We start from the raw sequence: 24,726 nt of genomic DNA, 5'->3' as shown, positions 1-24,726 counted from the left end.
CGGGCAGAGACCCAGGATTTCTTCCCTCCGTGAAGCCCCTTCCCCTTCTCCCTGGACCGAGCTGTGTCCCCGGGGCTGGTCGGGGCTGGAGGGCGCTGCAGGCTTTTCTCAGTAGGGATCCTGGTCTGGGGGGTGGGCAAAGCCCAGGCTGAAGGAGGGTGGTACAGGCTCCACCCCGTGGCTCATCCCAGAGGCAGGGCCTTGAAGAGAGGGGCCCCGGATCCCAGCGGCATGGGGGAGGGGCTGGGGGACCTTATGAAGCTCAATCGGTCCCCACGTCTCTACGCAGAAAAGGGGGCTGGATGGGACCTCGTTGCGGGGAAGAGGACCAGGAGCCACGTCCCACCCAGGAGGGCTGGCCTCTCAAGCCCCGCCCCCAGAGAAGAGCCCCGCCCCCATCCAGAACCCCATCCCCTTCCGGAGGAGCCCCCCCAGGGTGCTGCCACACCCGGAGCCCCCACCCAAAGGGAGGCGACCCCGCCTGCAAGCAGGAGCCCAGGGTCCAGGGAGGAGCCCCCGGCCGCGCCCGCGCCCCTACTTGCAGGTGTGCACGTCGTAGACGCGCGTGCACTCCTGGCAGCTGACGTAGCAGCACCAGTGGAACACGCAGCGACACTTCTCCCGGCGCTGCTCGGTGCGCGCGTTGTGGCCGCGGCCGCAGCACAGCAGGTCGCAGCCGTCGATGCCGTGCGAGCTGGCGTTGCACGTGCGGTCGCGCGTGCCGAAGGAGCCGGTCTCGGGGTTGGGCTCGCAGAAGTTGGGCGACGCCTCGTAGTAGACCAGGTCGCGCTCCGTGGGCACCTTGAAGTAGGTGTAGCGCGGCCGCAGCGTCTCCACCCACCCGCGGGACTCCCGGTGCTTCTCCACCACCATCTCTGAGGCGCTGTCGTACTTGTCCTTGAGGAAGTCGCCGATGGCGCGGAAGTCGGGCTGCGACCACCAGCAGGTCTTCACCTCGCAGCTGCCCGACAGCCCATGGCACTTGCACTTGAGGTGCATGTGGCTGGCGATGGCCTGCGGGGCACGCGTCAGGGGCGAGGTCAGGGCGGCCTCTGGTGCGTCTCCCCAGAGGGGGCCCTGCCCGCTGCCCGCAGCCCACCCGATCCAGAAAGCCCCCTGCAGAGCTGGGGCCCCCAGGTGGAGCAGAGCCCTCTGCATGGGACCCCAGTGTCACCCACTTCCCTAGGGTGCAGATTCCTGGGCTGTGCGTCTCCCTTGCCAGACCCAAGGCCACTCTTATCCAGTGTCCGGGTGAGAACTTCTACAGTATCTAGGATAGGCCGGGCACAGTGGCTCACGCCTGGAATTCTAGCATTTTGGGAGGCTGAGGAGGGATGGCTTGAGGCCAGGAGTTGGAGACCAGCCTGGACTACATAGCAAGACTCCATCTCTACAAAAAATTTAAATTAGCCAAGCCTGGCAATGTACATCTCTAATCCCAGCTACTCGAGAGGCTGAGGCAGGAGCATCACTTGAACCAAGTAGTTTGAGGGTACAGTGAGCTGTGATCGCACCACTGTACTCCAGCCTGGGAGACAGAGTGAGATTCTGTCTCTAAAAAAAAGAAAAAAAAAACACCTATGATGGAGTGAAGGAAGGAAGGAACTGTAACATGGGATGGTAGACACTGAAAGTGCCAAATAGCAGTGGCAGTGCGTAAGCGTGCAAGGATGCAGCAGGGACGACCTTGGTTATGACCAGGAGAACCCAGGCAGGCTGCTCAGAGGAGGTGTCTGTGGGCTGGGTGGAAAGGCTTGTCATGGGCAATAGAAGTCGCCCAGGAAGCTGGTCCTTTTATGGGGACTACAGGGGAACAGGGAGGCAGTGCTGGGACATAGGCTGTGGGTTGCCTTTGGGGGCCTGGCTGAGGAGTGTGTGGTTTTCCCTATGGGCAGTGGGGAATCAGCTTCTCTTCCCTGTTTTCTTTAGGGGAAGGGGTGGAGTTTGGGCGAGGGGACACACAGAACTGTCTACGGCAGCACTGGCCACACGCGAGCCCATGAGACATGGCCGATCCAAATTCAGAAATGCCATAGGTGCAAACCACATGCTGGATTCCCAAGACTGAGTGTGAGAAAAGGATATTAAATATCTCTTTCATAATTTTAATATTGCACACATTATTAAAACAATAGCATGTTGGCTATATTGGGTTAAAGTGGGCTGAGTATTAAAACTCATTTCACCTGTGTGCTCTTTAAATGTGGCTACTGGAAAATGTATAATGGCCCGTGTGGGTCCCATTTTGTGGCTCCCATTATATGTATATTGGGCAGACCCGGTCTAAGGCTTTGACGGGGCTCTGAGTTCAGATCCTGCCTCTGTTCTGTCTCCCTCTCCCAGCTGTCTCTTGAGGCCATCCCTCTCATATTGAGTCTTTCCGGTTGACATGCTCCCCTACCCTGCTCAGTCCCATTGTCTAATATCCATTTTCTTCTCTTTTGTTTTAGTTTTACTTTTTTTTTTTTTTTTGAGATGGAGTCTTGCTCTGTTGCCCATGCTGGTCTCGAACTCCTGGCCTCAAGCAATCTTCCCACCTTGGCCTCCCAAAGTGCTGGGATTACAGGTTTGCACCACTGCACCCAGCCCTAGTTTTATTTCTGATCAATATTATATAGGTGCATACTTTTAAAAGTTCAATAGTTTCTAGGACCTGTTAAGTAGAACAGGAATCCTGGTCCCATATGCCGCCCCTTGTAATGCCTGAGGCTCTAATAACACTTGTCTTGCCACTTCTTGATTTTTCAGCATTAGGCATTATCTGTTGCCCTCTCACCATGAAGGATGGGAGTTTAGCTCTCCCTCACCACCCCAGCACTTGGATGAACCAGCTTCCCAGCCACCACCCCCTCCTACTCTAAAACCGAGTGTAATTTCAGATCAATATTCACTGCTGATGGTACTGGGACTATATTAAATGTCACACTCCACTGAGCCAAGTATTATAATATATTATGATGACTTTTCCTTTCTTACATGACCTTTTGTTGTTGCTGTTGTTAATGTACCTGTGACTGATTCAGCCCCCAAGTCTCCCTTAATTGTCTAAATATCCTCTTCAAGATGTTCAAACATCAGGCTTTATATCAACTTCATCTTCTTGGAGACATGTTTTTATCAGAAAATGTCTTATAAATTTTGTGAAATATGCACATCTGAAAACACATCTTTTCGACTAGCCCATTTAATTGATACTTTAGCAGGGTATAAAATTCTTGGCTTGAAATCATTTTTACCTCTTAGAATTCTGAAAGTACTACTCCATTTTCTTCTAGCTTTCATTGTGGTTCCTGAAAAGTCTAATGCCGTTTCAATTCCTGCTCCTGAAGCCCAATATTCTCCTCTGAAGCTTGGAGGGCTCTTCTATGCCATAGCCTCTGATTTTCACAACAGTGTGTTTTGATGTGGGTCTTTTCCCTCTGTCCAGGAATTAATTTATGTTCACAAAGTGACACTTCTGTGTCACTTACTGGGCCTGTTTGGTCTGAAACCTGTGCTCAGTTCCAGGGAAACTTCCTGATTGTTTCTTATCTGATTTCCTCTTCTTTGCACTCATCATTGTCTTTCTTGGACAGATCTTCCAAATATTCTGTTTTCTTCTATTTTCCATTTCTTTGTCCTTTTCTCTTCTTTGGGAGAGGGTGTCTCAACTATCTTCCAGCCTTTCTGCTGAGATTCTTTTTCTGTTATCATATTTTTAATTTCTAAGGGCTCTTTTTTTCTCTGAATGTTCTTTAAAATTAACATCCTGTTCTAATTTCATGGATAACTATATCCCTGTTTTATCTCTTTGGGGATATTAATGATAGTTTTTTAAGTTTCATCTTTTTTTACAATGTGTTCTTGCATAAATTTTTTTTTGTTGTTGTTGTTGTTTGTTTTGGTCTTTAGCATCTATATCTATTAGAAGCTTTCCTCAGAGGTCTGGTGATCCTTGGCTATCTGCTCATATTTAAAAGTGGGGCACTATAATTTTTTTTTTTTTTTTTGAGACAGGGTCTCACTGTATTTCCCAGGCTAGAGTGCAGTGGCATCATCATAGCTCATTGCAGCCTCCAGCTCCTGGGCTCAAACGATCCTCCTTCCTCAGCCTCCTGAGTAGCTGGGACTACAGCTGTGTGTCACCATGCCCGGCTACACTAAAAATCTCACTGGAAGTTCCTGTGCATGGGAGGGACTTGTCAACTTTGATCCTCACTATAGAGTGATCTGGCTGCATTATTTTACTTGGGACCCTCCACGTCAGACTCTTCATTTGAGTTGATCAGATTGCCCAGAGGAGAATCTCCCATTCTCTTGCTTGGAGGACATTAACAATCAGGGTTTGCTGCTAGGATTAGGAAATCAAGGAGAGAGATAATGGTATGAGCTTCCATACGTAGAGAGACTATTTTCACACTGGCAGCCTCACCCTCAGGTGTGTTTGATGTCCCTCAGACCAGAGACCTCTGCTGTACCCTTTTCAGAGAACAGACCCCCAGACTTGTGCCGTGGGAAAGGGAGAGGCTGCTGCCTGGCTACGAGGAGGTGGGCAGAGGAGTGGATGGGTTGTTAAGTGCTCTTAAAATAAACTTTCAACCAATCTTTCTGTTTTCAACCCCATCTCGATCTCTACTTCTCAAGATGTCTGACACAAGGAATTCCTGGACTGGTTCTCAGATTGCTCCTCTACTGGCCCAAGCCTTCATTTTCTTGGGTCTGCTTGATGCATCCATCTGCTTTTTAGCTTTCAAAGTTTCGTTGCCATTCTCCCTTTTCCTGTTTTCCATATTCTCATGTGTGTCTGTGTCTCCATGTACCCATTTCCTCTACCCATCCATCATCTGTCTATTAATATCCATCCGTCCACCTACTATCTCTTCCATCTATATTGAGTCTATCCTATGTCTCCCCATCACCTGTATCTACTATCTATAGATCCCATCCATCTTTCTCTCTGCTTATATCTACCTATCTCTATATATCTATTTATTTAAAAATTAATTTATTGTCATTCTAGTGGGGTTCCAGGAGGGTGCAGAGGGAAATGTGTATGTTCAGCCTGTCATCTCTAACTGGAAGTCCCCATTCATTCTGCAGTTCTGCAATTTTTATAGTATTCTTTTCCAAATCTATTATATTCTTTTTTTTAATAGTTTCTAGTTCCCTGTGGAATGTTCACATTTGCATTTTAGCTTTTTGGACATAAGTAAGCCTTTTTCCCCTGATAATCTATGCCTAATAAATCTAGTATCTGGAATCTGTATGGGTTTGTTTCTGTTGTTTTGCTGATTAAAATTCATTGTGTCATCAGATCATGTGAAAGGTTATCTTTAATTGTGTGCTGGACATTGTGTTTGCAAAATTCTTACAGAAAAATGTTCAGGCCTAGAAAAAGGTTACATCCTCCTCCAAAGAGGATTTTGTCTGCGTATTCCAGGCGCACGGGGATACCAGCAGTTTGGGATCACCCGAATCCAAGCTCAGGTCTTAAGGTGCTTCTAGCCTGAACATGTGCCCAAAGGCTGGGCTACTTCAGTTTCTTTCACTCTCCAGAGTTCCAGCTCACACTGGGGAGAGATTTAGCAGAGGTCACGCCCGTGGGGGGCCTCTTAGCTCTCCGAATCTGCCAGAATTGTAGCTCAACCTTTGCCATCTCTTCCAGACGAGCAAATGGCCCCTGGACCAAAGCTGCCCCAGGTACCGGGCTCATCATCTTGTCTTCTCCGGGATTAGGGGCTGCTAATTCTTCACTAGACAGTGAGAATTATGTCACACCTAAAAATCATCTCATAGAGGTATAATGTACGTACTGAACCACACGTATGTCTGAAGTGCAAAGCATGCGAAATATCACAAATGGTCTGGCCGAGAACAACCAGCTGCTCAAGAACTCCCGTCCTCCTCTCTCCCTCTCCGGGGCATGGATTCTAACAGCATTTTCTTGATGGCTCATAACACTGAGCCACAATATTATGGCCATTTCTATGTTTTCTTTCACGAAGTGGCTTTCAATTTTTTAGCCAATTTTTCTATTGGGTTGTCTATCTTTTTCTTCTCAATTTGTGCAGTTCTCTTTATATTACAGCTGTTATATATTTGTTGGATATATGTGTGTGAACGTGCTCTCCTCTACTGTTGCCTTTTCAGTACCACACTGGGGTCTTTTTATTAATTAAAGTTCTTCATTTGAATACAGTCCATATCAATCTGCTTTCCTGTCACTGTGAATGCTTTTTTAAATTTTTTTTTGCCTGTTCAAGACATCTTTGCCTCCTCCAAGGTCACAAAGATGTTCTCCTATGTTTTCTTGTAAAAGTTTTATTATTTTACCTTTCCCATTTGGATGTGGAATGGAGTTTTGTAGACCGTGAGAGGTAGAGAGATGTAGGCTAATGTTTTCCCGTGCTGCTATCTGTCGTGGTCTGTTCTGTGCTGCTGAAACAGAATACCTGCGACTGGGTAATTTGTCCATTTATTCTCCCACAGTTCGGGAGGCTGGGAAGTTTGAGATCAACATGGTGGCAGGTTAGGGCCTGGCTTCTCTGCTTCCAAGATGATGCCTTGAACACTAAGTCCTCCAGAGGGAAGGGACGCTGTGTCCTCACATGGCGGGGGGTTGGGGGGGGAGAGGGACCCACTCCCAAAGCCTTTCTATGGCAGCATCAATCCCGTCACAGCAGCAAAGCCCTCCCGACCTAAGCACCTCCCAACACTGCTGCACTGGGGGTCAAGTTTCCAGCACGGGAATTTGGGGGATCCACTCGGGCCGCAGCACTATCTGACGCACTGCATCCCAGCTGCCGACAAGCCCAGCCCTGCTGCACTGCCCGACACCCCCTATCATGAATCGGCAACTGCATACATGTGTAGATTCTATCACACACTTTTAGCAGGGTGCTTTTTATGTTTCATCCTGCATTTGAAGTTGTCTTCAGCAGGAAGACTAGTCCAAGTTCTCCAGTCCCTCATTGTCAGAAGGTAAATATCTCCTAGTCACGCTTCAGCACTCTGCAATCCCCGGATGCCACTGGCCAAGGCCAGCCGCCATCACTGTGATGCCACAAACACTGCACACCCTGGGTCCTTACAGCCGTCCCTGCCCTCAGCAGTCATCTCTCTCTTGGTCCCCCACTGACCTTCTGACCAAGTCCTTCGTAACAAGCTGTTATGGTCTGAATGTTTGTGTCCCCCCAAAATTTATAGGTTGAAATACCTTCAAGATGATGGGATTAGGAGGTGGGGTCTTCGGGAGGTGATGAGGTGATAAGAGTGGAGACCTCATAAATAAGATTACTGGCTTATAACAGGGACCCCCGGGAGAACCTCACCCCATCTGCCACGTGAGGACACAACAAGGAGGCACCATCTGTGAACCAGGAATCCAGGCCTCTGCCAGGCCTTGATCTTGGACTTCCAGCCTCCAAAACTGTGAGCAATCAACTTCCACTGTTTATAAATTAATTATCCAGTCTAAGGTATTTTGTTACAGCAGCACAAACAGACTGAGACACAAGGGTCACGATGTCCTGCACAGGTTGGTCCCAGCCAGTCTCTCCACATCAAAACCTTCTTTCTCCCTCTGCATCCATGTTCTGCCCAGACTAAATGGCTCTCAGCCTTTCCCCGCTGGGCTGCCTGGGGGCCTCTCCCGGCCTCTCCCCACCTGAATACCTGCCAGCCACTCTTGGCGTCTGTCACGTGCATCTGGTCAAATGCACATGTGCATTTCCTCACTGCAGAACTTCTCGGGATTTCTGCAGTCACCCTGACGTCCCTCCCGGACTGTGCAACAGCTCCTGGAGGCCAGCCCTCTTCCCTGTCCTTCCTTCCTGGCCGCTGTCCCCTAGGAAGGCACTGGCCACGGACCTACCTGGCGTCCGGCCTCGTTGTTGTGGCGGTTCATGGCAGAGCGGGCGTCCGGCCGGTTCTCCCGGGCATCTGCGAACTCCCGAGACACCATCCCGCCAAACTCGATGTCCTCGCTGCAGCCGCCCCACTTCCAGCCCTCGCCCGGCGAGCCCTGATGCCGGCTGCTGCAGCCGCAGATGGCAGCCACGCCCTCTGCACACGAGCGTGTCACCGCGAAGGCCACGCCAGCTGAGGCGATGGCATGGACAAAGGCTGACTCCCGGGTGGCTGTGGAGAAAGTGGAGACGCAGGGTTAGCTCGGCTGGGCTCTGACGGCTGCTGGGCGCAGGGGGCTGTCCCTAAGTGGGCAGGTGAGGAGACAGAGAACTTCCCTGAAGAAAGTCGCCGGACACAGTGGCTCAGGCCCGTAGTCCTAGTGCTTTGGGAGGCTGAGGCAGGAGGATGGCTTGAGCCTAGGAGTGTGAGGCTGCAGTGAGCTATGATGATGTCACTGCACTCCAGCCCAGGGTGACAGCAAGACCCTGTCTCTAAAAAATAAAAAGTACACAGAGGGCCAGTGTGCACCTGGAAAGATGTTTGACCTCACTCTTCACGGGCAATGCAAATCAAAACCGAAGGCGGCATCGCTCACAGCCCCCGGGACGGCCGGAGTCACAGTGTCAGGGAGCAGCAGGTGCTGGCAAGGACGCGGAGAAACCGGGACCCTGGCCTGTGGCTGGGTGGGGAAACGGTGTGGTCCCCTCGGAAGGCACTTGGGCAGCTTCCTCAAAAGTTAAACACACAGCAGCCATCAGCCCCTGGGCTTGCCCCACAGGAAACCCACATCCACAGAAAGACTCAGAAACAAACGCTCACAAGAGCTCCAGACGGGACGCACCCAGATACCCACCGGCAGGAGGACATGTCGGGAAGCTGCGGCATGTCCCTCAGGCATTCGATTTAGCAATAACAGGAAAATAGCACGGATGGATCTCAAATCATCACACTGACTTTTAAAAAAGGCAGCAAAAATCAGACAGAAGAGAGCCACCTCCCCCTCGCACCCTGGCTGGCCGGAGTGGAGACCCCAGAGTGTGGCTCAGGCCCCACATGCTGCCCCCTCTGCAGTGGCCCAGGCCGCTTCCCTCCTCCACCCCGAGCACCAGGCACAGCCCAGGGTCCCGATGTCTCCGCGTCCCTGCCAACACTTGCTACTCCCCAGCGCTTTGATTCTGGCTGTGCCAGTGGGTGTGAGGTGGCACCTCCTTTGGTTTTGACTCTTCTGGGGTCTTCCCAAGACAGGGGTCTTCCAGCACCCACCTTCCTCGGTGCCAGCCCTGCGTGCCCAGGACATGCCCCCGCCCTGAGCTTGGGCCTGCAGGACAGCCTGGGCTTCTCCGGACAGGATGGATGATGACCCTGCCTCTCCTGGCGTGTGCAAACGCTTCTGCACCCATGCAGGGACGGTCTGCTGTGGGTGGGCAGGGGGGCGAGGGGAGGGCTGACACGGGTGAGCAGAGCCCCTGCTGTGTGCCAGGCACTGCATTCGGAGCCAGGAGCAACAGCAAGGTGGACAAGAACCTGACCTACTGATTAGCAGGCATTTTACAAACCCAGCTGAAAAAAAATGCTCTGGGCTTTGGAGCTTGCAGGCCTGGGTCTGAGCCCCGGCTTGGCCTCTGGGGACTGGTGTAGCCTTGGGCAGTTTCCTCGATGCCTCTGAGGCTGTCACAGGGGTCCTGAGCCCCTTGGCTCGGAGCTTCTTTCTCTCCTTGTGGACAGGAGGCTCGCTCAGAGACAGGGGCCTCCTGTGGGGCAAGGCAGGGGGACAGGGGGTGTGCCCTGCTGTGTCCTTCACCTCCTCCTGGGCAGAGGCTCCCAGTGGGCCACTCGGGGTTACGAGACAGTCATCACAAGGGGCGTGTGACCTCCTCACCCCACTTGGATGCCCGGGGAGCTTTCATCCCGGCGGGGGGTGAGGGGCAGGCAGGCGGGTTGCAGGCTGGCCTGGGAGAGCCCTGGGGGCCTGTGTGTGCCCCACAGCCCAGGCAGGCAGGGCAGGGGCAGGGGCCATGCAAGCGAGTGGGCACACACAGACACGGCCATCACCAAAAATGCATTTCCTCCCATTCCAAGAACATGCAAAACAGAATGTGTTTGTGTCTGTGGCCTTGTGCTGGCTTCCCTTCCTCCCGTCCCCAACCTGGTGGCTGGCAAGGGCCCCCCGGAGCCCCTCTGGCCTGCTTCTGGTGACTGTCTCCATGGATTTGCCAACACTTCCCTGACGGCCCTCTGCAGGCCCCAGCTGCCCCATCCCCTCCCTGGGGTCCTGCCCAAGGTGGGCAGGGACACCTGCTGCACCCAGCCACGAGCCAGAAGGGCGCTCTCCATTTCTTCTGTGTCCACTGGCCACCACCGGCTTAGGGAAGGGCTCTGCCAGAGACTGTTCACGCCACACCTGAAACTCAGCCTTGACCCTGCTGGCTGTTCCAGCCTCTCGAGGTGGCCCTGAGATCTCCCAGCCCATTCTGTCACTCGCCACCCTTCTCTGTGGGTGCACCTCCCGCCTGGATCCGAAGAGGATCCTAGTAGGGATGGGCCCAGCCTCCAGCCTCCCGCACCCGCATGCACACTCATGTGTGCACACTCACACACGCCTGCACACTCACACACACGTGCACACTCACACACGCGTGCACATGTGCTGCAGCCTGAGCTCCTTGCCTGATGCCAATCTGGCCATGCCAGGCCCCTTCCCAGATTCTCAAAGCCTATCTCCTTGCCTGACTCCCTGGCCTCCAGCCACACTCGGCCCTCTGTCCTCCCACCAGGCTCTTTCTGGCTCCTTCCTGGACTCATGCAGCAGCCAGAGGCCTGGGCGGTGTCCCTGGTTTGCCACATGACTCCTTCCCCAGCCCTGCTGCGGGGGGGGGGGGGGGCGGGGAGGGTCAGGGGAGGGCGGAAACGACTGTGTCTTGTTCACCTTTTATTTCCAATCTGGACACAGGGCCTGCCCCACAGGTGTTTTGGAGACAGAGGAGGAGGCAGGAGCGCAGGGTGGGGCAGAAGCCAAGAAGGTCTGAGCCTGCCCTCAGCAGGCCCACCCTGCCCTCCAGGGGACCCAGGCCCAGCATGCCATGTGCACCCTTGGATGGACCCAGGACAGCCCCCCAAAAGGAGCAGCTAGGTAGCCACCCCCCCCACCTCTCTGATGCTTGAAGCCCCGCCCCCAGCCTGTTTTCCTTTCCTAACACAGCTGTTGGGTGTGCAAACAGGCCTGGGGCGCATTTTGCTGGACCAAACGCACCCACGCCTCCTTTTCAGAGCCCCCCACCCTTGTCTGCTCTTCAGGGAGGGGCCCAGCTCCTGGCCCCTCCGGCCCCACGAGCCTGCCCGGGGCTGGGCAGTGTCCTGGGCGCTCCGGAACCCGCAGCACCCAGCCTTCCTTTCCTGCCTGCACGCCCTCTCCCAGCGGGCCAGGGTCCTCCTCCAAGGCCCCTCCCAAGGCCGAGCACCCCAAACCCTGAATACCCTACCCCAGTTCAGACTGCCACCTGGCTCCTACAGGAGTCTGCCCCCAAGGCCAGCCTGAGAGATAAGGGGACAGCCAGAGCCGGGAGCCAGGGCTCTCTTGCCTCCACGCCCTGCCCAGGACAAGGGCTTGGAGATCTCTGCTTATCAGGACTCGGGCAAACAGCCGAGGGCCGCCAGACACACTTGAGGGGCAGGGCTCAGGGCTTCCGCCGGAGAGAAAAGAGCTCTGCCACCAGCTGGCGGGCTGTTCTCCCTCCCTATTGGGGCTCAGTTTCCCCTTCTGCCGGATGACGAGACATCTCCACAGAGAGGCTCAGATCACCGGGCCAGAAAGCCGCCCCTGAGCTGGTGAGGCCGTGGCAGAACCGGCAGGCCTCAAAGCTGGGAGCCGGAGTGTTCTGGCAGAGTCTGTTTCCGAGCTGCAGCTACCAGGTCTCCACGCAGGTCCCTGAGAAATCAATCAGTCACCAAGGGACACCCTAACTGCACCAGACAAACCTGGCCGACAGCGCCTTAACCTAGGGATGGAGGCTAACACCCCTGGGATGACACAGACACGGTGGCCTCTTGATCCACAAAGGACACACACTGCCTTCGAGATGTTCTTGCCAAAAATGTGTAGCCTGCATCTAATTAGAGACACTGGACCCACTCGGATTGAGGGCCATCTACAAAATGCCTGAGCACGTTTCTCAGAGGGACAGACAAGGCCAGAAGTGCCGTGCCGTATGGCGAGCAGGAGCAAAGCCGGACCTGGATGGATTCTGGGACAGACAAGGGCTATGGGCAGAAACACGAGTGCCATCGAGTTAAGTCTGGAGTCAGCTAATAGAATGTACGCTTAGTTTTGATCGACGTGGCGTGGCTAGGTACCATGTCAGCAGTGTGGGAGGCCGGTGAAGGGCCCAGCACCACTGTGACAATGTTTCCGTAAGTCTGAAATTATTCCCAAATAAAAAGTTAAATAACGCCCTGAGACAACCTTGGAGAAAGACCCCGGGAGTGGCCAGGTGCCATCCTACAGCAGCAGGAGGCTTTACTACCAGTAGGATGGATTCTACCCAGGGTTCCACGGGCAGGTTTTAGGGGGTTCATTAGCCCCCAAAATCGTGAGCACAAATGATGGGGTATGACTGGGAGCCGTGTGCATCTTTCCAGAGAGAATTCATTGCTTTTATCAGATTTCCACAGGGGTTTGAAACAATCAGGTTGTGCCCTGCAGCCCAAGAGTCACTCATCTCTGTCTACAGGGGAGCTGGGGCTCCTGTGAGGTCCTGGTGGGGAAGGCACAGGCAGGACTCACACCCAGGGTCTGGCCTCCTGGCAGCCAGCCTCAATCACAGCCAAGTTCTCTGCCACAAACAATACCTTTGTCAGAGGTTTCTGCTTTTGTTGACACAACAGAGGCAGCTAGGGATGGAGCTGGAAGGGAGGCACCCTGCCCGTGGGAAGCACCAGCCACCCCAAGAAAGCAAGAAAATCTTCTCTATCAGCAGTAAGATGGGATGCTTAGAGACAAATGCCGCCAATTTGGCCAAGTTGCCTGGGGAGGAGTGTGGATGCCCTGTTCAGGCCCAAGACTTTTGTTCTAACACTGTGATCAGGTGTGGGGAAAGGAAGAAGAAAGGAAATCACATATAAAATTGTTCTGTAAGGGAAGTATCTTCCACCTGGGAAAACTGTCTTCCCCAGAAACTTGCTGTGGTCTCATTTAGCAGTTGTTTACTGAGCTCCTGCAAAGTCTTAATTATCTACCTTTTCTTCCTTCCTTGTATTCATTCATCCACCCACCCACCCATTCATCCATCCATCCATCATCTATCCATTCAACCATTATCTATCCATTCATCTACCATCCATCCATCCATTATCCATCCATCCGTCTGTCTATTCATCCATCCATCCATCCATCCACTCACCCATTCATCCATCCATCCACCATCTAATCATTCAACCATTATCTATCCATTCATCTACATCCATCCATCCATCCATCCACCCATCCATCCATTATCCATCCATCCATCCCTCTATTCATCCATCCATCCACTCACCCATTCATCCATCTATCCACTATCTAATCATTCAACCATTATCTATCCATTCATCTACATCCATCCATCCATCCATCCATCCACCCATTCATCCATCCATCCACCATCTGTCCATTCAACCATTATCTATCCATTCATCTACCATCCATCCATCCATCCATGCATCTTTCATCTATCCATTCAGGATCTGAGAGTCCATAATGAGCCAGGCACTAGGCTCAGACCTGGGAATATGAGATGAGTAAGAAGCAGGGTACCCACTCTCAAGAACCATGATAAGAAATGTTTAAGAAAGTGGATTGCTGCTCAGTATGATGCAATTTCTAACAGCCCAGGCTTTCTAAAGTTGAAGGAGCTTCCTTTCCTGGTGGGAAATAAGGAGGGGCTGGATGACCCACCATCAGGAGGAGGCAATCCCTGTCCTGGGAAGGAGAATGAACCAGGAGAAGCCTTCCCTATCTCCAGTGGGAGGCTCTGCATTGTAAGTCAGGTTCTTTGCCTTGGCTGTGCTGAACCACCTGGCTTTGGGAGCTTATAAGTCATGAAGGAAAGACTAGGGGGGACAAGGACACACAGCAAGCCTTGCCAACATGAGCTCTGGGGCAGGCCTGGGATGGGTGGATGATGGATGGTGTCTGGCTGGATGACTGGGTGGATAGTTGGATGGATGGATGATGGGCTGACAGATGGCAGATGGATGAGTAGATGGTGGATGGTGGTTTGATCGATGGATGGATGAGTGGGTGGATGGATGGATAATGGGTTCATGAATGGTGGATGGATGGGTGGGTGGGTGGATGGATGATGGGTTGATGGCTGGCTGGCTGGATGATGGATGGATGAGTGAATGGTTGATGGTGGATGGACGGAAGGAGTCTGGGTACTTGAGGGAGTTCTGTGTGGTGACAGGCGGGCATCTGCTGGAGGGCAGAAGAACTGCCCGGCAGGGCTCCATCACCCCTGAGGGCAGTGCAGTTCGCAGATACAGGGAACCATGAGATGGGCTTTGATGGTTAGTTTGCCTCTCTGGGTCTCAGAACTTTTGGACTAGTGGGATTTTAACAAACGTTTTGTTTCTAGATTTGAATTTCACGGGCTTGTCAAGTATCAGAGATCATTTGGGGACTGACAGAGGACTGCCAAATGTTTTTATTTTGTTGAGAGAGGCTAAGACATATAAGTAACTATCATCATAATTTCAGAAGAGGAAACTTTTAACACCAAACAGGGAGGATATATTTCCAAAACTCTTATATACTGAAGCATACTTGCACAAATCCTTCCAAGGTCCTTGCCTTTCATATTTCACCATGAGGCTGGTTTTTGGCCGCTATTTGCCGAGCACTGACTGTGCTCTAAGTAGACAAGAAGGCTGCAGCCTCTGTCCCCGGGGAGCTGACATTCGCACTGGGAGGTAACCCAAGAGGCCATTTCAGCAGGGACGGATGTGTGCTCAGACTGAAGGTGCTGCCCTGCCTGGGGACAGCAGTGGGAAGATTGGATCCAGGCAAACCTCTCATCTACCAATGAGAGAACAGGCCCGGAAGGAAGAAGGCTCAGAGAGGGTCAGCCATGGACACCAGGCTGCACAGCAGAGCCCCAACAGAGGGGTCCCAAGAGAGGTTCCTACACCCACCATCCTGGGCTCCTGCAGCTCCACTGGGTGTTTCCATGGCTGCAGCCTCGAGGGGGTGGGGAGTCCACCTGCCCGGTTCAGCCCCACACCCCACGGCCAAGGCGCAGACGCTGTCTGCACTCTCCTGGGAGGGGATGGCTGTGAGGGCTGATACTGGGGAGAGGAGAGGGACAGCCTGGGACTCCTGGGACATGCCTGTCAGCCTCCAAGGGGTTCCCTAAGAGACGGTTCCAGGGAAGAGGGTTGTTGCTCCAATGCGACCAGTAGACCAGGAAATCGGCTCCTTGGGGAGGCAGGGAGCCCTGTCTGCAGGGGCTCACTCAGGCTGGCCCCTCGGGGAAGCCCAATAGGGAACTGGGCCTGGGCTGCCCAGTAATGGTCACCTGGAGGGCAGTGCATCTCTGCAGGGCCCCCTGGGGACTCGGGCTCAGCAGTTCTCAGTGGGGTAGGGAGCACACCTCCACCTGTGAAAGGGCCCCCATGTGATTCTGTCACATTGCCCAGGCTGAGAGCCCGAAGGCTCAGATTCTGTCCTGTTCTGACCTCCCTCCTCTGGACTGTGACCAGACAGGAGGCCACGGACAGCATGGCAAGGACTTTGCCAGGGCTGGACAGGACCCTGCCAGGAGAGCAGGGGGGCTGACCATAGTGGGGGTCTGAGATACGCTGAAGCCTGACCTACCTGAAGGTGGGTCCCTCTGTTGCAGGCACTGGGGCTCAGGGGCCTGGCTGCTGGCAGCTTGTGGCCAGGCTGGGGCTCGGCCCCGGAAGGGGGAGCGTGGATCTGCCTCTCTGGCCCTATCCTGGGGCAGCTGACCACCTTTCCTTGGAGCTGGGGGCACTGCTTGTGCACAGCATTCTCCCTGGTGCCGGCCCACACTCTCCCAGCCCTTCCCCTCAGGCCCTGCAGCCTCTGCAGCTCTCCTCCGGGCAGTGCTGACACCCCTACCTCCCGCAGGGGCACACGGGACAACCATGATCTCCAGCCCGTTGGGCCGACCCCCACCCCCAGCATTGCTCCACCCCCAGCAGGGGATCTCTGCTCACTCCCCACCTGGAACGTGCACATCCCTACCACCGACAGCAAACGCCCTCTGCTCCACAGCAGGGCCCGCTGCTGCTGTCGCCCCTGCTGGCTTCTCTGGCCCAGGTCTGCAGGGCAAATCCCCGGCCCCACAGGCCAGGCCCTAGCCTGGTCTGTGAGCCCTGTCGCAGCCCTGCCCTGGATGTGTCCAGCAAGGAGCACCTCTCCCTGTCATAGCTGCTGGTGCCCAGAGACTGGCCTCCGGGAGTCTGGGAGGGTCTGGGACAACACAGGTCCCCTCACATGCTGCATCCTGGCCACACCTGGGACACACAGGCCACAGGAGACAGACCCTCCGTCCCTGGGCGTCCCAGTCTCCTGCCTGCCCACCCCGTACCTCGGGTGAGAGACCAAGGCAGGCTGCGGAGGGGACTGGGCCTTGGAGCCTGGCCACGGCCACCTGCTCAGATGGGTCAGGGACCTGCGGGCCACGGTGGGCGCTCCCGACCTCACAGTCCCCTGGGGACCACCGCCTGTGCCAGAGGACAAACTCAATCCTTCCTCACCCGGCTTCCAGTGGGTGGGTCCAACCTTGCTGGGCGGGGAGGAGGGGGAGATGAGAAGCCTTCGCCGCGGGACAGACGGACGAGCCTCCGCCGGAGCCCCCCGCCCCGCCTCCGCCGCGGCCGTGCGTTTGGGGGCGCGCGACGCCCCGGCGCCTCCCCTGCGACCGCGCTGCCCGCGTCCGGTTCCCGCGGCCCCGTGCAGGCCGCGGAGGAGCCAGGCGGCCCGGAGGGGGTGTCGCGGTGGCATTTGGTAATCACGCGGCGGCGGCGTCCTGCACAAAAGGCCCCGGAGCCACCTGAGCGCGGAATGCGGCCCGCGCCCCTCGGCGGCCGCGGCCCCTGACACCGCCGGGCGGCCCGCGCGGTCGGGCGCCTGGCGCACCAGCTGGGGCGGAGGAATCCGGCTTTGTGCGCCACTGTCACGCCGAGTTAGGCCCACAATGGCCGGCGATATTTTATATGAATTTCCCCCTGGTCGGTGATTAGGCGCTCGCAGGCCAGTCATAGCAACCTGGAAGTATGCGCCGCCCGCCAGGCCCTCGGGCGCGAGGGGAAATCCCTATTCAGACGCTTTGATTCAACACCCCGAAGGGCGTGTGAATCGCCAACAGCATTTTCGCTTTCCCCTGGTGCTTAATCTTGTCGTCGTCGCCGGGACATTGTGCTCCCAGCCGGACGCAGCGGGGCGTCGGCCGGGGTCCCCCCTCCCGCTGCGGGGAGTTAATGATATACCGGGGAGGGGAGGCCGCCGGGCCGGGGGAGCCCCCACCTGCCCCGCAAAGCGTCTGAAACGGCAACACTTTCCGCTGGGGGGGCGGTCAGGGGTCGCAACCTGGATTTGGGGACGCCGATCCCCTAAAGAGCTGCCCTCTCGGGCGACGTCCCGGCGCGCGCGCACCACCCCGGTGCCAGGCGGAGGCGGCGGACCACCCCCTGAGGACTCCCGGGACTCTGCGGGGAGAGGACGAGGCTCCCCCACCCGCCAAGGACACCAGGGAAGTCGCGGAGACCGGGAGCTCGTCTTAGCACACGGCACACGCTTTCTGAGAACCCAGCGCTCGTAAGCCCGGCCGCCCCGTAACCTTGGCGCTCAAGGGGTCCTAGGGCACCGACCCGGGCTTTGGCCACCGTGTGCTTTGAGTGGGGTCTGCCTGGGGTCCACAGGGGAGGGAGGGCAGCCCAGGTCAGCCCAGGGCGGGGTCAGGGGCTGCGGCAGAGGCCACCCAGGTGAGTGAGGTCTCCACGGGGACCCCGTGGCCAGAAAGAGCCCGGCCATCGGCCATCGCACAGCCGTACGCCTGCAGGCCCCACCCGCCGGGGTGCAGAGAGGCCAGCCCTACTTCCCTGGGAGGTGTCCGTGGGGAGCTGCACTGGGAAACAAGATCTTTGCATCCTCTTGCAACGGAGGAGGCTCCTGACCCCGGCACTGGGGCCCACGGGGGACAGAGGGCATTGAGTGTGTGGGCACAGGTGGAGGCTCCAGCATCGGGGGTCCCTGGGCTCTGGCCCTCACCCCCTCAGGGCCCCTGTCCACTTCTCTAAGGAGAACAGGCCCCAGCTGGCCTCCAGCAAGCCTGGTTCCCTGCAAAGCCACGAGTGGCCTGGCTCTGGGCCACTGTGTCCACTGTGCTCGCCTCTTGCTAGGTGTCCTGGTATCGCTGCCTCCCAGGCGTGGCTGGCTGTCCCTGCCCAACCTCTGTGCCTGTGTCCTCCCACGGCTTCACCTTGCCAGAGGTCAGGAGGGGGCCTCTCCAGCTCTGCAGGGAAAGCAGGCCCTCCAGGTGCCCGGGGCCTGCCCCAGGGGACAGATAAGCTGCACTGTATGCCCAGTCTCCGCACACTCAAAATTCCTCAAATGCTTTCCGCCCCAGGCAGGGTGAATAGTCCTGCTACCTGTGGACCCAAGAGGAGAGAGCTCTTCAGAGCCTGGGCTCAGCTTCTGTGGCCAAACCCCACAGTCCAAGGGCTGGTGGCTTCTCCCAGATTCAGCCTGGTGGACTTGGCTTCCAGCCCCAGGCCAGGTGGATGGTGCCCAGCCTGGAAGCAGGCGGTGTGAGCATGCGCTCCTTCTGTTATGTCCTCACATGCCCCACATGCACATGTTCATACAGTGCACACACACACACATGTGCAGACATATGCACACACAACACAAAACACACTTTCATATACACATGTACCCTCACATGCAGACGCATGTATGCACACACATGCACACACTCACACACATACACACATGCACACTCACATGCAGATGCATGTATGCACACACATGCACACAGGCACACACACATTTACACATACACATGCACACTCAAATGCAGACACACGCATGCACACATGCATGTACACACATGCACACTCACATGCAGATGCATGTATGCACACACTTGCACACAGGCACACATGCACACTCATATGCAGGAACATATATGCACATGCATGCACATACCTGCACAAGGCACACACATGCACACTCACATGCCGCTGCATGTATACACACATGCACTTACTTGCACACAGGCACATACATACACATTTACATACACACATGCACACTCACATACAGGTGCACTTGCACACACATGCACCCACACAATGCATACACTGAGAAGTACACTCACATGCACGCACACACAGCAGCCTGGGCCTCTCTGCTCCAGCCAAGTTAAACTCTGTTCAACGAGGCCGACTCAGCAGGGGTGGCCAGGCACCCCGTGGTCCTTGCCACAAAGCCTGGGATGACCTTTGACACGATTAGGGTCGCCCTGACCCTAATCCAATCAGATTGATTACGGAGAGCATGGCCGGGGGCAGGCTGGGGCAGAGCAGACCTCTCTCTGGGGTGCCTGGTGGCCCCTTCCTCCTCCCCTGGCCACCAAGACTCCAACCATTTCTGAGTCCCCCCCGGCAGGCAGTTTGGGGGGCGGCTGGGGCTTGCCCCTGACTATTTAAATCAAATCAGCCAGAGGAGGTGGGAGGGGTCCAAGACCACATTCATCCAGTGGAAAGGAGCAGAGGAGGGTGAGGAGGGTGGGAGTATTGGAACAGAAGGGGAAAGGGGAGAGCAGGTGGAGGGGAGGGAGCCAGAGAGAGCCCAGGGGAGGTGGGTAGGACGGGGTGGGGAACAGACCTCTGCAGAGGGGCCAGCGCAGGCAATGCCAGGTGCTGGAGAGCATCCACCTAGGAACTGGGACGCTGAGGTTGGACAGTCCAGGTTCCAGCCTGCAGGTGGCTTTCAGGAAGTGAGGGGGCCCCCTGCAGAGGAGCAGAGGACCTGCCCTCCCTGCAGGCTCCTGGCCACGTTACTGCTGGGCCCCACCTGGGGTCTCTGCTCACCCCCCAATCCCTGGGACCGCCCCCCACCTCAACCCCACCCTTGGTCTGACCTGCCCTCTGCCTAGGGATGTTGGAGCCGGGCTGCCAAGGCTGGAGTCACCATTTTGCCATGGTGCCTCAGTTTCCTCATTTGTGAAACAGGGTCAGTGCCAGCCTCATTGGGTGTAATTAGGATTCAACTGACCACTGCATGTTGAACACTTAGTGCCTGGAAAGCAGTGGATATTTGTGTTTCAAAGAAAGAAGGAAAGAAAATCCTTCAGGATACAGCCCAAGTGCCACCTCCCCTGGGAAATCCTCCCGGGATCCCCCAGGCAGGCACTCCTGTCCTCAGGGCACTCACGCAGCACGTCTTTACTGAGCACCTGCTGTGTGCCAGAGCACACCACTGTGCTGTCCACGCATGTGTCACAAATGGCATGAGATAGAAGGATGCTGTCACACACCAGACCCCTGGGAGACCCTCGAGGATCCCAGCTCTCATTCTGGGAGACTCCTCGATCTTCCTGGAGCATGCCACCCCTGGGGAGCTTGTCCCAGAAATCAAGAAAGGCAGCCATCAATAATAACTGGGACTTCTGAAAATCAGGTGTGTCCAAACCCCTATTTTCCACAAAATTTAAGGAGGTCCTAATAGAGTCATGTACTGACAGACTTTCAAAATGTTTTGGTAATAGGTCATGGTTTGGTTTTTGGCACATATAACTCTGAAAAAAAAATCAAAGAATTGCGAGACACATAATAATGCAGCTCTTCCATTTAACCTATTTGTTTATGCCAACCAGGTTTTTTACATCTGGCTATATAGAGTTCAAAAAACAAGAAGGGGGCACAGCTAAAATCACACCCAATGGGGAAAGACTGATAGCTGTTTCTCTAAGATTAGAAAGAAAACAGGGAAGGCCACTTGCACCTCTGCCATTCACATGGTACTGGAAGCTCTGGCCAGGGCAATTAAGAAAGAAAACAAAATAAAAGGCATCTGGATGGGAAGGAAAAAGTAAAACTATCTTACATGTAGAAAGCCCTAACAAATCCGCAAAAAATCTATTAGAACTGATAGATGGCTTCAGCAAGGTGACAGAACACAAGAGCCATATTAAAAGTCAGTTGGGTTTTTACACACTAGCAATGAACAATCCAAAAATGAGATTAATGAAACAATAGCATCAGAGAGAATAAAATACTTGGAAATACATTTAACAAAAGAAGTGCAAGATTTGTACACTGAAAACTACAAAATGTCTTTGGAAGAAATTAAAATAAATGGAAAGATATCCCATGTTCATGGATCAGAAGACATAATATTGTTAATAGAAAACTATTCCCCAAATTGATTGGCAGATTCAACACAATTGCTAAAAATCCAAGCGCCAACCCCCCCTTTTTTTCAGAAATAGACAGACTAATCCTAAAATTCATATGGAGCTGTAATGCTCTCCAAATAGTCAAAATAACCTTGAAAAAGAAGAACAAAGCTGGAGGACTCACATTTTCTGATTTCAAAACATACTACTAAGCTATAGTAATCAAAACAGCATGGCACTGGCATGAAAACAGGCATATAGACCAATGGAATAGAGCAGAGAGCCTGGAAAGAAACCCATACATTTAGGGCCAGTTGATTTTCAACAAGGGTACCAAGACCATTCAATGGGGAAAGAATAGTTTTTGCAATAGATGGTGCTAGAATAACTGGATTTCCACATGCAAAAGAACATGACTGGACCCCTGACTCACATTATATACAAACATTAACTCAAAATAGATCAAAGGCCTAAATATAAGAGCTAAACTATAAAACTCTTACAAGAGAAATTAATAGGAGTAAATCCTTATGACCTCGAGTTAGGCAGTTGTTTCTTAGATATGGTATCAAAAGTCAAGTAACCAAAGAAAAAAAAATAGATTGGACTTCCTCAAAATTAAAACCTGTTGTGCATCAAAGGACACTGTAAAGAGAGTGAAAAGACAACCCACAGGTTGGGAGACAGTATTTGCAAATCACATACTGGATAAGGGACTTGTATGCAGATTTTATAAAGAACTCTTACAACTCAACAACACAAAGACAAATAATTAAATGTAGACAGAAGAACTGAATAGACACTTCTCCTGAAAGGATACACATGAAATGATGTTCGACATCATTAGCCATCAGGGAAATGCACTTCATACCCCCTAGGATGGCTAGACTAAAACAAACAAACAGAAAATAACAAGTGCTGTGAGGATGTGGAAATCAGAGCCCTCATACACTGCTGGTGGCAATGGAAAATGTTGCAGCCACTTTGTAAATGTTTGGCAGTTCCTCTACCCCTCACCAATTCTACTCCTAGGTATATACCTAAGAGAATTGAAAATATGTGTCCACACAAAAAGCAATGTTATTTATAATAGTCAAGATGTAAAAACAGGCTGAGTGTAGTGGCTCATGCCTGTAATCCTAGCATTCTGGGAGGGTGAGATGAGAGGATTGCTTGAGGTCAGGAGTTTGAGACCAGCCTGAGCAAGAGTGAGACCCCATCTCTACTAAAAATAGAAAAAATTAGCTGGATGTGGTGGTTCACCTGCAGTCCCAGCTACTCGGGAGGCTGAGGCTGGAGGATCACTTGAGCCCAGGAGTCTGAGGTTGCAGTGAGCTGTGATTACGCCACTGCACTCTAGCCCTGGCAACAATGCAAGACTGTGTCTCAAAAAAAAAGAAGTAAAAACAACCCAAATGTCCATCAATTAATGAATGGATAAACAAAATGTAGTTTATCCATAATGGAATATTACTCAGCTTTAAAAAGGAAGGAGGTTCTGATATATGCTCATGTGGAAAGTACACCACACATACACACACACACACGCACATGCATGTCACATACACATGTACACAAACACCACACAACATCCACATGCATGTGCACACACCAAACCACATATACATGCACTACATGTATACACATGCACACATATGACACCATACCACATCCGTGCACACATACAGTGCACCACACACCACACACACACATCCCCGACACACTCCATGAGCCACACCACCCTGGGACCTCACTGCTTGTGTGCACAGGAGTGGCTGTCCCCCAGGGGAGCCGCACCATGTAGTTACCCCAACCAGCAGCTCTGTGAAGTCAGCCACACTGCAATTATTCTTCCATTTTATGGATGGGGACGCTGATGTTCCAGGAAGTGAGCTGACTCTCATTCAAGGTCACAGTGAAGCCACCACTCAGCTTCCCTCAGCTCCAGCTTCTTTCCCTCCGAGGACCCCTGACTTGTCCCTTGGAGACTTTCTCTTGGCCTCCTTCCCTCCTTCCTTCCTTCACATTCCAGCTGCTGAATCTGAATAGGCCATTCCTTCCTTCCTCAGGTGTCACCAAGCTGGGTGGGGGAAGGCTGTGAAGCCTGGCGAGGGGGTCTAGGGGTGCTGCCACATTATTCGATGTGTGAGAACAGAGGCCTAAGGGAACTGGGTGGGAGTCACAGACAGCAGGGGAAAGGGTGTTCTTGGCAGAGGGACCTGCAAGTGCAAAGGCCTCAGAGGTTGGACGATGATCCGTGTTTGAGAAGCAGCCAGGAGACGGGTGGGCAGCAGTGGGCTGGAGAGGGGACAGGGAGTGTCTTAGTCTGTGCAGGCTGTTTTAACACAATACCATAGCCTGGGCGGCTTATGCACAGCAGAAGTTTATTGCTCACAGTTCTGGAGGCTGGAAGTCCAAGATCACAGCGTGGCAGAGTCTGTGTCTGGTGACGCCTCACATTCTGATTCACAGGTGGTGCCTTCTCACTGGGTACTCACATGGCAGAAGGGGTGAGGGTCTCTCTGGGGTCCCTTTTATAAGGACACTAATCCCATCCATGAGGCTCCACCCTCATGACCTCATCACCTCCTAGAGGCCCCACCTCCTAAGATCATCACGTTGGCGGGGAGGCTCAGCACCCCCAGGACTGCAGAGTCCTGGACAGGACTTTCTCAACATGAGCTTCCCTGCCTCTGCCCAAGCAGCCTTCCCCCAGCACTGTGGTCTTCCCAGGTTTATTGTATAATAGCATCAATAGGAACACATTAACCAAGGAGGTACAAGACTCATGCCCTGAAAACTACAAAACATTGCTGAAAGACATTAAAGAAGACCTAAATAAATGGAAAGACATTCTATGTTCCTATGTTAGAAGACTTAATATTAAGGTGGCCATACTTTCTAAAGCAACCTACAAAGCAATGCAATCCCCATCAAAATCCTAATAGCCTTTGTTTTTGGCAGTAATGGAAAAGCTGATCCTAAAATTTATATAAAGTTGCAAGGGACCCACAATAGCAAAAACAATCTTGAAAGGAAAAAACAAAGTTGGAAGACCCAGTCTTCCCAATATTAAAACATACTACAAAATTGCAACAATCTAAATAGTGTGGTATTGGCAAAAGGGTAGACATATAGACCAATACAATGAAATTGAGAGTCCAGAAATAAACACACACATCTATGGCCAACTGATTTTCAACAAGGGTGCCAAGACCATTCAATGGGAAGAAGCATAGTCCTTTCAACAGATGTACTGGAATAACTGGATTTGCACATGCAAAAGAATGTGGTTTGATCCCTACCCCACTCCATATACAAAGATGACCTCAAAATAGATCAAACACCTAAATGTAAGAGATAAACTATTAAACTCTTAGAAGAAAACATAGGTCCAAATCTTGGCAACCTTAGACAGGGTGGTGTTCACTTTGAT

At 53.4% G+C, this 24,726-nt stretch overlaps 1 protein-coding gene across 1 annotated transcript in view; it reads right to left on the bottom strand.

Annotated features, from left to right (window-relative positions):
* Positions 1 to 366: 366 nt before the first annotated feature.
* Positions 367 to 24,726, bottom strand: part of WNT3A (Wnt family member 3A) — a 39,029-nt gene continuing 14,669 nt past the window's right edge. The window contains exons 3-4 of the mRNA XM_045566728.1: positions 7,853 to 8,118; positions 367 to 1,014 (exon numbers count right to left, since the gene is read on the bottom strand). Of these exons, the coding sequence (XP_045422684.1) occupies positions 535 to 1,014; positions 7,853 to 8,118 (746 nt within the window). The 3' untranslated portion in view covers positions 367 to 534. The remainder of the gene's footprint in view (positions 1,015 to 7,852; positions 8,119 to 24,726) is intronic.

Source organism: Lemur catta, chromosome 13, assembly GCF_020740605.2.
Source record: "Lemur catta isolate mLemCat1 chromosome 13, mLemCat1.pri, whole genome shotgun sequence".
Taxonomy (NCBI): domain Eukaryota; kingdom Metazoa; phylum Chordata; class Mammalia; order Primates; family Lemuridae; genus Lemur; species Lemur catta.
This window is presented reverse-complemented; position numbering and strand designations above follow the sequence as displayed.